Below are 15,037 nucleotides of genomic sequence, written 5' to 3'. Positions count from 1 at the left end.
ACAAGGGACTTGCCCAATGACACAGTGTCCCTGGGTGACACAGCTCCTGAGTCACAGTCTTGAACTGTGATATGCTGAAGTCCTCCAGAAATATATGATTTAATAGAAAAGCAGTGGAGCTGTTAACACATTCAAGTCTTTATTCAAAGCCATAGCAGTCAGGGGAAAATTTCTTCATTAACCTCAATGGGCACTGAAGAAAATTTTCTCTTAAACCCAGAGGAAAAAATAATAAAGAAAAACTATATTGCTTGGCACCTAAGAAGAAATTCAGGTATCCTATGTGTTCAGTTTCACTCAGCGGTTTTTAGCACAAGTTAAACGTGTTCTAGCACAAAGCACATAAACAAATTTCATGAAAAGGAAGCATCATCAAAATTGCTAAGTAAAAACTGGGAAATGCATCAAATACATCTTCTGTGTTACAGAACTGAAAAAGCAGCTAGTAACAAGCTGAAAGAGGTAAGTATGTAGCCTGAGCATCTGGCAGATTGGGGCTGGCTATAGTAGTCAAAACATCTGGAAATGCAGCTGTATCTGTCTCTTGCAGTACAGTCACCATTGCACTGCACTTGAACTTCACCATCATAGTCACTACTGTCTGCCAGATAACTAATATCAAGTCATTCACAGTATCTAGGCCTTATATTATCTCATTTTATCACAGCATCAAAGTCCATTTTTAGAAAGCAACTAATTTATTTGTTTTCACCCTATTGGCAATGATTTTAGGGAAGATAACTTGATGCTGTGTCTCTCCTTAGACATCACACACCACTGACATGGATTAGGCTTCTGAGGCTCTCTGGTTTCTCAAATCATCCCATTTCTGTGTGTTGTCACAAAGAAATAGTGTGATTGCAGTACAGGAGAGAAGATGGCCTCTTTGGGGAGACATAAGGGAAAAGAAAGATCCTATAAATATGGAAGATGTCCACCAGAGTAAAGATAAATATTCACCTCACTAGATGTCCTGGCCATGCCCTGCTTCTGGAGATTATCACTACAGTTCTCCAAATATTCTGCAATTCTTTCTATTCTGGAACTTTATCTTCGATTTTACTTTGTGCAACAAACTCATGTTAAGTATGCAATATGAACCGAGGATATTTACATCTCACACTCTCTCCCAGGATACAGGTGCATAGACATCATACCCGCCTGTGTGTCCCCAAAGGCAGCAGGAAGGTCACACCACCCACCACCAAACAGTCACCTCAGAGCAGCTCTGCTGGCAGAGACTGCCAACGTGACCAGAACCCTAGGCACGATTTTTACGAGTCTCAGAGGAGAAATGAAGTGTGAAGTAGACTGTGCATGCAAGGTACTCTGAGGCACTTTGCTGGGACAGCAGGAAGGAGAAAAGAAAGCAAGAAATCTGCTCTGCTCTGTTCTAAGCAATGAATGGAGATGTCTTGTGAGCTGCCAGATGCAATTATTCTGAAACACTAACACTGCAATGTACTTTCTTCTAAAATCACAAGGGCTTCCTTATTGACAGCACTTGAAATGTTCTACTGATTTATCACAATCTTTGTGGTTTACAGCTAACTGTGACGAAAAGGGTTTACAGCAGCTGACAAGATACTCAGTCACAGCCTTGCCACTTTTATTGCTCCCAGTGACCAGATGGACCAAGCAATCTACATTTCTAGGCTCTGCAGGGTTCTGTTGTTGCAATGATACCTGTTGTTCATAACGCCTGTTCACGTCGCCGTTTCAGACCCACAACTCTTGCTGCCAGGAGAAACACAGCCCCGGTGAGCACTTCTGCAACAAAGGAGATCCAGACTAGGGCCAGCGACCAGCCAAACCTGATGTCCACTTCTACCAGGAGATCTTTACTCCTCAGGAGGCAGACAGCTTCTTCAAAGGCAGCAGCTGAATATGCAATATAGACACTGATCCCAGTAAGTGTAACAAGAGCTGGGAAAGAAAAACATATAATTGGATATCTTTTAGGCCTTCTTTGCCACTCCTTCCTATCCACCCAGGACAGATTACCAGTTAGCCTCTCTTTATCTTTAAAGTCTAGTTGAGGCTACTTTTTAGGGAAGAGTGCCAGTGAAATAAAGAGGGTTCTTTCTGTCCATTGAGTTTAATGTTTTCTCACTGTTAAATACTGAATCAAAATGTGTAACAGCAAGCCTCCCACAACAAAAATCTACTCATGCCTTCTACAGATACCTAATGCATGTCCATCTCTGTTTTCAATACTCTCTTACAATGCATCCTGATTTCTCATTGCTGTCACCACATACAGTTGTTTACCTCTATGCAAGAAAGCCCATGGAGACAGAGGTTCTTGCATTTCAGGTCAGTGACCTGAATTTAGGCTGTTTTCTAACTTTATCGTAAGTTTTAAGTGTTCAATGTAAATGTATTGGTCTTTACCATCACCTCCCACCAAGTCTTGTGGAGTCATGACTATTCATCACTTCCAAATAATTGAGCCAAAGGCATCCTTGGTGTAGACTAAAAATAAATCAATACTGTCACTCAAACAGAATCCAGATGTTTTCAGAATGAAAGGACTGTACAGAAGCCAGCAAATTTAGGGAATGGCATATCTAGCAAGAGCACATGCTACATCCTGGGCCTGGCATCCCTGTCACTCAAAGGACATATACTGATCAAAGTCATAACTTTACTGAATCAGTGGCAGGAAAGATGTGACAGAAAGGTCCTGGATTAAAGGACTATAGCCCAGGGTAAGTAGGTACTGGAACACTTGTAGGACAAGACAGTGTCCTCTCTGATTTCTGAGGGAGGAAAATTTTCACCTGGCTTTTCGATAAATCACAGCGTAAGTCTAGATGAGTCTGCATTTTTGCCAGAGAGACAAATTTGAGTAGAGGCAAGCCAAGACAGAAGAGTATTGGGTTATCCAACAGTCAAAATCCATACTCATGAATAATCATGCTATGATGCCTGTGCCTTATTCTAAGTCCTCTGCAAGGAGGGAAAAATGACTTTATACGTTTTGTCAGCAGAAATGGAAATGACTGATTTGTTGACATTTTCAACAAGGTACGCTGAGTTCTGTGATACCTCGTAAATGTGGTGGCATTTCAAAACAACAGGAAGCATATAGGATATCCTGGGATGTGGAACATATCAGTTCTGGTATTTTCCAAAGAACTCACACTTCTGGAATTGCATCAAAAAATGTTGATATCTTCTGAGACAGAACTATCTAATCAATACCGAACTTCATGAACCGGAATATCCTATAAAACTATCCATGCCCATGATACGCATCAAGCCTCAATGCAGCTGAAACAGCTGAACGGTAGCGTCTGAGCGGGAGCAGGGGCCGGTCTCACACCAAAGAACACTCTGCAGCCTGATCCCGCTGTCCTGGGAAACAGAACTAGTTGTATCTTCACAACATATTCCAGCACCCCTCTCCTAACACTGTCTTTGTGTTTCCTTTCCACCTTTGCAACTCCAAGTGTCTTCAAAAGGCACAGTACTCCACTCCTCACCAGGATAATCATGCTTCGCGCTTCACAGCTTTTCATCTTTCACCTGCTATTTGGAGTAGTTTTCAAATAGCCTAAGCCTTTTTAGTGAATGCAGCTTTCTGATGTTCTAAGTAAATCAAAGTTTGGGGTTTTTTTTTTGGTTTGTTTCTTTGTTTTCCAAAAGAAAAGCATGATGAGGGATGGTTGGTCTTTGTAAGAGCATTTCAGACTAAAAAGGTCAGTGAAGACTTTGAGACAGCAGCATTTGCTTCCAGCTATCTCTTAGCATTCTCTTCTTAGAAACAGGACTGTATGATCAGGTGATGGGGGCAAATAATAAACCCTCTTCTGTTGAGGGAAACTTCTGTTTCAAGTTACATTGTGAAACAGTACCGAAAATCTATTTGGAGAAGAAAACGGAGATGGATTTAAATGCAGTTTTACTACTTCGACAGAATGGTTTTAGTTTTAATTCATAAATGATTTTCTAAAACACAGAGGTTTTGGTTACAGAAAAAATCATAGAAAACAAAAAGTAAAAGAATTTTACAACCTTCCAATTGAAATGTCACACTCCAACTAAAATAACTCTTTGGGGTTTCCTTTTGTCACCCACAGTTTGAGGACACTACTCGAGTTCAAAACTAGCAGTGAAGCTAACCCAGGCATGCCCAGCAAGACCCTTTTCAGGAACTAAATGCAAATGCCTTTGAAAAAATGTCAGTTTTCTAAATAGCTGTAAGACTTGTGCAAGGCTATCAAACCCTATGCTTTACTAATTCCAAAGTCCCTTCTCCATTACTCCATTGCCCCATCTGTAAAGAATTTGGGCACTGTGCTGACAAAGTATTAAATCTATTGTGTTAATGGGCACAGCAAACCTGTGTTCAAAGTGTGATTCACTCCACAAGGAGGTATGGTTGAGTGCGATTATTTGCCTTTCCTGACTCTAAGTGGCAGCTTTCTATTCCAGAATCCCACCAGGAGCTGAACAGACACCAAAGGAATGAACACCATCATTATCCTGAAAGCAAAATCTTGTTTATTTTTTTCCCCTGGAAGACAAGGTGATGTTTCCCAGATATAATCTCTTATTATTTAAAAGAGTTAAGGCAGGAGTTTGATACAATACCTCCAAAAAGAAAAAGTAGTCCTGTCATTAGAAGCAGTAGGTAGGCCCTGGCAAGAATACTGATGAATCCGGTCATTCCTCCAAAAATCATCAATATCAGGCTGAGGGGCATCAAGATGACAAATGTTCCATGCATGTCTGAAGAAAAATTAAGAATGTTAATATTTTAATATTTTATTATAGTGTCATTGGATGTTCTAATAATTATTGAGTGCAGAGTCCCTGATCAGGATCAAAGCCTTATTCTGTGCTGCACAAACAAGGAGCTGGACAATCTCTTGGCTTTTCGGTTTAAGTCGGCAGGACAAAGGTATGGTATGCAGAAAAATGGAACATACAGAGCAAGCCCTTCACAGGATCACAGCCTGTGTTTCAAGCAGAGACCACAAATACAAAGGATATGTCTACATAGATATATTTAAGCAATTAAACTGTTCTCAGATATTAAGCCTAGCTGGATAACAAGTGGTGCGTTGCGTATTAGGTAGTCACTGACCACCTTAATAAAAAGTAGCGCTGGTTATCCGAATCACACAGATCACAGTGTGTGGCAATGTTCTGTTTGGTGGTGAGATCCAGCAGATGCTTTGGTTAAATGCTTTCTTTTCTGTCACATGTGCTCTGCTGAGCTGCTGTAGCAAACTGTTGACCTTTTCCTTTGTTGCAGCTGACCACCAACTAGAGGTAAATTTCCCCATCCAGCTCTGAATCTCTGTCTGTCATTGATTTCTACAGCAGCTTCCCTAAGTACATTAACCCATCCTGGTTGCTTCCTCCCATGCTAAATGTTTTACATTAGTCTTTATTGATCCCTGTAACATTTAATAGCTGTGTAAACAGAAGGTTGCTATGTAATTTTTCACATCCACTGTTTGTTCCCTCTTATGCAATCTATCCAAAATGTTCAACCCAACCTTTTATAGAATAATAACAACAACAAAAAAAAGTAATTCCAGCTTCCAGTATCCATCTATTTCATACCAGAGTGCAGAGTTACTAAGACAGAAAAACTTAAAATCCAGGGCTCTGGGCGTATTGTCTCATTTAATTTAACAGAAGAAGAACAATACACCATTAGCTGGTTCCCAAAGAAAAGGAGTCAGCTAAGAGATCACAGTTTGTGTGTGATTAGATGATCAATTTTTTGAGGGCACTGCAACTGCCCACGGGGGTGGATGTACTCCACCTGCCGCAGCTAAGGATCCAGCTTATCCTCTTCAGTATCATTACAAAGATAAGACACAATCATGTATGTGTCTCTGTTCAGTTCTAGAACCTTGAAAGGTTGGGAAGAGCCTGGATGGGATGAAGGCAGTCACTCTTGATTTGTTTACTTGATTGGAATGTGGTTTCAAGACATAATTATTTGTTTTGTGTAGTACAGAACATGCTGACAAATAAAAATGTGGCAAATGACAAAGTTTTAGGAGGTGACCCTGTTGTTCTTCCTTTTCAATTTATTTACGCAGGTATTATATTCTCATATCTAGTCCCACGTATCCCCAGATCAGGATCAGCTGATGCTCGGAACACATGAATGCAGCATTCTGCACTGAATGGAGCACTTTCTCTCCTTGCTTCTAAATCTGAGGATACTCCCTGGACTTTCCTTCAGCAAAACTGGCCACAGCTGCTGTTGCTGGCTAAGAAACCCAAACCTACAGCAATTCTCAGATGTTAATGGTCATACCAATCTTCATCTTATTGTGTATAAACCACTTTGTCAAAACCGTTTGCACATCTTAGTTGAATACCAAGAGGAGAAACAGCCATGGAACTTGGGTCAAGAGCTTTATATAGTTGAAGTGGTTGTCAGGGATGTGATGTGGCAGAGCAGCGATTTGGCACACTATTTAGTTCTCATATTCTAGGGAGGCAGGATGAACAGGCTTGGCTTCTACCCCATTTGTGCTTCCTGAGGGTATTAACCCTGATTTTGATTCCCCACCATTCTGACATCCACGTGTCCTCTTAGATTTAGTCTTGCGTATAAGAGGTGAAAAGGCCTTGGGGGGATAAAATCTGATGCAATTAACATTTTAAATGTAAGAATGGTGCAACTCTGTCCTCAGACCTGGCTTTGCTGGGAGGGAAGAAACATAAAGAAGCTCATCACTGGGCTTTTTCTAGGTGTCCCTCACTAGTCAAAGTTGCTGCTAACAAACTGTACCTCGGGACAGTGGCACTAACAGTTGCTGTCTCTTTGACTTTCCTTTTCATGGTGTGATTTCAGCTACTGCAGCTACAACTATAACCTTAGCCAGGAGAAGTGCAGGTGAAGAAGAAAAGGCTCTGAATGTAACCTTTTCTTTTGAAGCAAAGGGAAAACAAATCCATACCAGAGCATTCTGCTGGGGAGTGTCATAGATCACACTACTGATCTGTGACACTTTCCTGTAACATTGGACTAACTCTGATTTTTATGCCTTCTTCAGTGAAAATACAAGTTTTAGGGATATCTCAGCTGAAACCCAAAATCCCACTGTGACAGAGCTTTACTTTTCCTACACACAGCTGGGATCACATTTCTTATTCATCACCCGCAGCTTTTTAAAAATCAAATATTTAATGGAATGTATTTGTTTAAACAGCACTTTTATCACCTCTAGTGTTTTAGTTAAATACCTAATACCCATTTGTCCTTCTATGAACTCTGCAACTGCCTGGGAAACTTATTCTAAAATGCTGCCATGGAAACCACTCAGGAGTCTGAATTCATGCTGTCTGGCATATGATATTATGCCATTATATTCCTGATTAGAGGGACAGAATTAGTTTATAGATGGACATGACTTAAAATATCTTTACTGTGTTTCTGTCTCCCATAATAATCTGTGAAAGAAGTTAAAACATAAAATTTGCAGTCATTTTAGTGGTTTTAGGTTGTGTTGAAAAACATATTTATTCATTATGTACTATACAAATAACTGGCTTCATTTTGATAAAATTAATTTAGAATTGAAAAAAAACCACACCAACAACCTAAGCATCTTGCACAAGAGGTATGTGCACTTCCCTGTAAAACGGAACTCAGTTTCCCACATCTGTTTCTCAACGCCAGAGTTCTCTGCAGTCCAACCCGAAAGATTCAATAGTTTAAGCTTGAAAATACTGAAACAAACTGATGAACATTTTAAAAAAACCCTCATTTTTTTTTGTAGCGAAAATACTTTAATTGCTTGGTCTGAGTTAATGAAGTTTTACATTAGCTAGCTAAAGCAGTTTTACTAGAGGTCTGACCAAACATCTGTAAGAATGACGCCGACAGTGTGTGTCCAGGTCTGTGAATTTGGCAGACATTTCTAATTTACCACCCAACACAGTTGTTGCTGAGTTGTTTGTAAGAGAAGTCTGTGGAATAAACTAGAAAAACGGAACAGTGTCAAAAGTACCAGCTACAGACCTGGCAGTTTTGTTAACCACCTCCTGTTAACACGCTGGAGCTTTGCTGTTTCAAACTAACTTTGAATTTGTTTGCACAGCTTGTAACAGCAAATAGTCACTAGAAAGCTGCTATAGTCACCTCATCAGAAATACTCCAAATGGCAGCAGCTCAGAAGAGCTTAATTAAGGACCTGTTTATCTTCCCCAGCAATGATGAAATAGCCAGTTAGGAAGACCAAAGCTTGTAGCTGAAACAGAATGCTGGCAGTAGCTAAAACCAGCAGGGCTGCTCTGGGAAGACTTGGCAAAGGCAGGGAGAAACAGTGCGCTGAGAAAGCCTGACCTGCTTGCAAGGAAGGAGGGGAGGAGACAACTTAGACCAACAACAAGCAACAGAAAAGACCTGCTGTGTGTGGCTAAATGTGGGACTGAAACCCCAGGGACACGAAGACCTGGATTCTCTCCTGTTCCGTAGAGAAAAAATTATGGTAGAGGATTGCTCAGAGGGTTAGGGTCCGCATTCTGGCTTTGTGCTCTTCTCATGCAACAAGGGTCTGAGCTAAACTGACAGACAAGTTGCAGAGACTCGATACAAGTGGGCACTGACAACACCTTCAATACCAGGAATGGGTAAAACAATTAATGTTAAGTGACACGCTGCGGTTCACATTCTATTGCTACGATACCACTGAATTTGAAAATGAGAACATTCATCAGAAGTTGTTGTTAATTAGGTCTCAGCTGCAGTGATGCTAAAGTTATCTCAGATTTCTGCATAGATTTATTGTAATATCTGCTCTAAGTACCGAAGTAAATCTTCACTGGAACTTCTTTGAAGGACACTGCACTGCTGTCCAGAAACAAAGCAGATCCGTTTAGGTATACACCTACCATAACAATTAGGTTAGAATTTCTACGTACATCATTTGGCGCTTATTTCGCTTGGCCTCTGAACTGGCTCTTGCCTGATATTCCAGCTCTAGCTGTTTCCTTCTGATAACTTAAATCATAAGGGAAAAATTGTGAAGAACAATAAACCCCCAGGAAAACTGCAATGGCAGCCAAAGAATACGACATTCTGGGATTAGGAGCAGGAGTATAAACATGCAACCCAGTAAAAATGAAGCAGGCCCATAAAGAGCAGTGAGAAGTGTGAAAGCAGCTGGTTAGTGACTGTTACAGGGTCCACATGCTGTCAGGAAATCCCGTCTAGTTGAACTGTGCTATTAAACTAATTTTGTTGAGGAAGAGACCAAGGCAGCTGATACATTAAACCAACTAAGGTATCAGTAACTGCTCCTACTGCAAAGATCGTTTCCCTGCAGCAAGCACTGACTTCCCTGCAGGAACCACTAACTTCTCTGCACCTCATGGTTCCTGCTGCAGTGACGTCTGAAAAAGAAAAAGCATAAATACTCTGGGGAGAATAATCCAAGCAGTTGTGCATGGGCAGCTGCACACTCCAGTCTTGGTTTTATAGCAAGCTAAGATTCAAGACAAATTGTCTGTTTTGTAATTTTGCACCCGTTTGCATCTTTGGACCAAAATGGCCTCTTACATTTTGGTCAAATACTACACTATAGACGTTGATTTGATGTGCCAAAAGAAAAAAAAAAAAAAGTTCCGTGGCAATTTGGTTTTAAACTATAAGAGGAGGGGGGGAAGTCACAGTAAAAAAATCTCCACACTTTGAAAATTTCACCAGGCTTTGAAAAAACCTTAGTCACAGCTTTCCAGGATCAGAAGAATGTAGATAGAAGTAATTTTTGTGTTATCGAGCAGGGGTGACTATCCAGCCATAACTGAGACACACAAGAACAGGGTACTTGAGTTTCCAAAAAGTCAAACTCATAGAAGAGTTTTGACAGGATACATTAGTATCCTGTAAACACACTCCTTTCTTCTTTTGCGGCTCATCTGTCTGAAGTACTTGAACAAAGTCCAGAGTACAAATTGATTTCCACTAGAAGTATTTACAAAATTATTCATTTTGCAGGGATTACCCTGGTGCTGTCTTTAGCCAAATGTATACTGACATTTACTAATTATTAACAATACAGACTTTGGTAAACAAAAAATATTTATATTACAAAAATGCCCAAGAGTAACCTTTCCCTAATGTAACTTATTGGGGGTTTCTTGGGGCTTTTGATTTTATTTTTTTAAAATAAATTATTACACAAAACTGCAACTCTTGGGGAAATTTTTTCTGTAGATTAAATACTGCCATTCCTTCTATGCACCAACTCCCTCTCTCTGCATGTGATCTTCAGCATTTTAATGTGATTTTGAATGTTATGTTTCTTCTACTGGAAAATGGCAAAGCTGCTCAGACCTCCTGATGCAGCTTCCTTTGAAGTCAGAGCAACATCCTTCTTCTACCAGACAGTGAGAGACGGATTCAGTTCATCATGAAAAACAGTTGCTCTTTCTGCTTGTCTCTCACAGCTGGCACAGGAGAACACACGGCAGGACAAAATATCTGGGCTGCCTTTGCTGACAGATTTCAGTTTTAAACATGACTTTCAGCAGACTATCTTTAACACTCATGGTCAGCAAAAGACCCTAATAACTGTCTAAACTGTGAAAAGTAACACTTTCATTTTAATCCTGTGTGGGACAGAGGAAACTGTACATCTCCAATAAAAAGATTTTTTTTAATGCAGAAATTTCAGAACAGCTAGTGGTAGATAGTCTAGTGGTATCTTTCTTTAGACAGTGGCTGATGTTTTAAACAAAAATATAACCATGCTGTAACGCAATCTGTAGTAGGAAAATATTTTTTACATTGAGGGTTTAAGGGAGATAGAGGGTATACATTATATGTTCAGCTGGAGGGAATGGTTAAGAAAAGAAATGGTAGCTTAATGTACAGGAGAAGGCATGCTTGTGTCTAATCCATTAGAGAAATTGCTAAAGATCACACCTGTGATGTGAAAATAAATCATACTCCCAGGTTTAACAAGACCTAGGTTGATTGCCTGAGTAATACTGCTGGCAGCACAGAACTTTAACTTGTACACTCAATTTTTTTTAGTTTGCCAGGAGCTCTATCTGAGGTACACAATAAGACTAAAATGAAACTGCTGGGGATGAATAGGAGAGAGATTAGAAACGTGGAGGGAAAGAATGTGAAGGTTTTTCATTCTCTAATGAAGGGTTTGTCTTATGGCAGTGACCTGCACTCCTGTTCCCACTTAGACCCAGCTCTTTGCACTCACGTACAGACTTTCTTCCACCTTTTTGGAACTTGTGTCTAGTTGAGACCTGCCAGGAAGAGTATGTGAGCTCTGAAGAACAGTGGATGGGATTACTGATGTTAGTTAAGTGTCTGCATTAGGAGACAGCTCTTCCAAATCTTTTTAGGAATAATGGGCAAGAAACACGCTTGACGTTGCCAGAGGTCCTGAAATTCACTCTGCCAATCAAACAGTGAGAAATATGGGTGTAGAGCTAGACAGAATGAGATTAATTCCATGTGAATGTGCCTCACACGGACACCTGCACACAGGGAAAAAAATTCAAACTGTGCAATTAGCCTGTTTGCCCCATACAGCAACCCATAAAGAAATTACTAACTACACTAGTATCCATGATCCCAGAATTGTCCTCTAAAATTCCAGTGAAATTGCGTTGTAGATGAAGGTTTGCTCTGCTCTGCCTAAATACGATTCAGTGAACACAGTCAGGAAATACTTAAGAAAGAAGTGTAAGTCTGCCGTAGAAGCTAGTATCAGTACTTAACAAACCCAGCATGTCACTTAGATATATCTATATTCCTAGAAGTTAAGAAGAACTGACATGGCATTTCCTATGTTCAGCTGCTATTGCTGTGGGTCTGTAGCCTCACCGCACTGAAACAGCAATGAAGCATTGAAGCTGAGCATCTAAAATATGAAAAATTTCACTCTGTAGGGCACCCTAATCAAACCTAGTAGGTTCTTTCAATAAAAGTATCTTTGATTTCTTATCCCATATTTTTTAGGCAGACTACATCTGCTTATAATAAAATCTGCAAGTATCTTCGCACATCTAAGTCCTTCTCCAGGAGCCTAAAAATAGTACTTGATATGACAGCAAGAGATAAAAAATTTCCCCGAGGCTCTGAAGAGTGTGTACACATAGGTATGAATCCAATTTTTACTCATATTCATTATTTTTTTACTCTTCATGACTACGAAAGAGCTGTCCTTTGTTTCCAAGACAATATCATTTTATAACAAAAAGAGGTCTGTATAGTGTCTGCTTTTGTTTTTGCAGAATTCAGCTTTCATTGAAGAGCTGTATTCTAAAATCTCCTGACGTGAGAAAAATTACAGCTGTATCTTTCGCAAATGCGAACACAACTTTAGAAATGCTAGTAGTTTTGTCCTAAAATTTTAGACTATCCCTAACATAAAACTTGAGGTGCCCACATTTAAAACTTGATCAGTCTGGTTAGGTTCGATTAACTTTGAACTCTTAAGGGATTAAGTGATCCAGCAGACATCGTTTTCACCAATTCTCCCAGCTTTCAACAATACCAATCAGCTAAGGCCTCTGTCTTAAGTACGGAAGATTAAAGAAATGGCACTTTTCGACTTGAAAGCACAGAAACAACCCGTGCTGTAGTCTCAAACCTGTTGATTTGTTTGTACATCTGTTTCAGTGACCCACTGGGATCTTATTCCTTCTTTAACTTCCCAGTTACTGGTGCAACATGGCTACATTAGCATCAGTACCTCAGGCTCACTTTGCCATGTTTGCTCCACTTTTAGCCATATCATGAAATACTGCACCAGGGGACCAAAACCACTCTAAGTCTCCCTGAAGGATCACTCAGGGAAATGGCTGGTTTTGAGGGAAAGAGTACCATTTTAAGACATTCTTGCCTTTTATTTTTATCAATTCATTTTTATCAATTCCTGAGCCATTCCAGGCAGAAATAACTTGCTCCCGTGGAAGAAATTAGCTGAACTTGACATCAAATAGGTGGTGATGTCAACAGTAGTCCCATTTAAAGACCACATGCAGTGGCAGATGTCCTACAGAAGCAGAGTCAAAACACCGTCTCAAAGAGCTCCCCCTCTGAATGAGAAACGGGACCTTGTAAATGGCAAAGGAGGGAGGGAAGGGTGGATGAAGTATAGAAATAAATAAAAGTTACTCACATAAAAGCTGTCTGTGTGAATCGGTGATGTTTGCATTCTCATGCCAGAAGGGGTTTATCAGAGGGTAACATTTGCTCCTCACTGATAGAGAAGGGAAAAGGCAATGAGAAAATTTAAGCTATAATGTGTTATTGGGATAGATCCTCTTTTTTTTCTTAATGTACATATAATTCCTAAGAGTATTACCTGCTTTAAAAACAGTTACGTTACTTACAACTTGTTTTTAATGGTGGAATCAGGACCAAAGGTAATACGCCTGGCATACAAATTAAACTAAATGGGGAAAATCCCATATTATCCACATAGGGTTTATGGGTCTTTCATTAAAATCCTAACAGTGAAACACCAAGTGAGATCGAGCGCAGTGCAATTACTTGGTGAACTTGGTGAATCTTTAGTCACTTACCTTTAGTTAGCATGAGATAAAGCTAATTTTATTTGTATTTATATTATGTATAGATATACATTTCAAAGTAATCATATTTATATTTATATTACTTGTTTATGTATATAAGCTATATATTGTTTAATGTTATTTATATTATTATCATTTTAATGGCATGAACCCAAAACTTTTGCCCTTTAATTCCCCCGGTGCAAAAGGAAAAGACATCTCTTTCCTCCCAAATGGTTAAGGTTTATTAAATTAGTTTAAATTAAAAGCTGACATATAGTTCGCTTACAGCGGCAGAAAACTCGCTATCCGCACGATTCCTCGTCAAGTAACACAGGGGATATTCGACCAAGAGCTGCCGATGGGCGAGGGGGGGCCCAAGGGAGCAGGGAGCGGCCCAAGGGATGGGGGAGCGGCTCAAGGGAGCGGGGAGCGGCCCAAGGGATGGGGGAGCGGCCCAAGGCATGGGGGAGCGGCCCAAGGGAGCGGGGAGCGGCCCAAGGGATGGGGGAGCGGCCCAAGGGAGCGGGGAGCGGCCCAAGGGATGGGGGAGCGGCCCAAGGGAGCGGGGAGCGGCTCAAGGGAGCGGGGAGCGGCCCAAGGGATGGGGGAGCGGCCCAAGGGAGCGGGGAGCGGCCCAAGGGAGCGGGGAGCGGCCCAAGGGATGGGGGAGCGGCTCAAGGCATGGGGCAGCGGCCCAACGGATGGGGGAGCGGCCCAAGGGACGGGGGAGCGGCCCAAGGGTGCGGCCCAAGGGAGGGGGGAGCGGCCCAAGGGAGGGGGGAGCGGCAGGTCCCGCAGCCCGCCGGGGCTCCCCCGCAGCCGTGCCACCCCGCCCGCCCCGGCCACTCACCGCGGCAGGTCCGCCACAGCCCCGAGTGCGAGCTCAGCGCGTCCGTGCCGTTCCCCGACGTCTCCAGCTTGGAGGCGTCGATGATGTACCAGAAGTCGGTCGCGATGGCCACCACGAGGAAGACGAAGCTGGAAACTCCCACCAGGGCCAGCAGGAGGGACAGGAGGCCCAGGCTCGCCCTCATGCCGCCGCCCCGCCCGCAGCCGCCCCCGCCCGCGCCCGACGCGTCTCCACACGGGCCGCTCGCGCCCCGCCCCGCCCGCCGGCGGGAACCCCCGGCCCGGCCCGGCCCGCTCCGCCCGGCTGCCCCCGCCAGCGCCGCCGCTGGGCTCGCTCCGCCCCGTCGGACAACGCGGGCAGCTTCGGAACTCCGCGGTGGTCCCACCTCAGGGCAAAAGCTTCCTTGTTCCAAGCCCGCTGTGGTGCGGACGGGAGGGAGCTGTGGCGGCGCTGGTGTTCTTACAGCCTTGCTGTTGCCGTCTGTGTTTACCAGAGATTTCCCCTTGTTCTTTGCCTTCCAGATGCTGGCTTCAAAAGGACGGATCTAACCTAGTTGGCGAGGCGGTGTGAGCGAAGGCAGCAGCGCGGTGGTTGCTGCTGATGCTCTGACGTGCGCGCCCCGCGTGGGATCGCCCTCCTGTCCCAGCGCCGCTGGCG

General features: G+C 42.4%; 1 protein-coding gene across 1 annotated transcript; it reads right to left on the bottom strand.

Annotated features, from left to right (window-relative positions):
• Positions 1 to 1,693: 1,693 nt before the first annotated feature.
• Positions 1,694 to 14,564, bottom strand: TMEM114 (transmembrane protein 114). The gene is made up of 4 exons (XM_065645059.1): positions 14,381 to 14,564; positions 13,134 to 13,214; positions 4,600 to 4,737; positions 1,694 to 1,926 (listed from the first exon to the last, which is right to left on the bottom strand). The coding sequence occupies exons 1-4, from the start codon at positions 14,562 to 14,564 to the stop codon at positions 1,694 to 1,696; spliced, it is 636 nt and encodes a 211-aa protein (XP_065501131.1).
• Positions 14,565 to 15,037: the final 473 nt, after the last annotated feature.

The sequence above is a fragment of the Caloenas nicobarica genome, chromosome 14 (genome assembly GCF_036013445.1).
Source record: "Caloenas nicobarica isolate bCalNic1 chromosome 14, bCalNic1.hap1, whole genome shotgun sequence".
In the NCBI taxonomy this organism is placed as follows: Eukaryota; Metazoa; Chordata; class Aves; order Columbiformes; family Columbidae; genus Caloenas; species Caloenas nicobarica.
The sequence above is the reverse complement of the archived record's forward strand: the minus strand, read 5'-3'. Positions and strand labels throughout refer to the sequence as shown.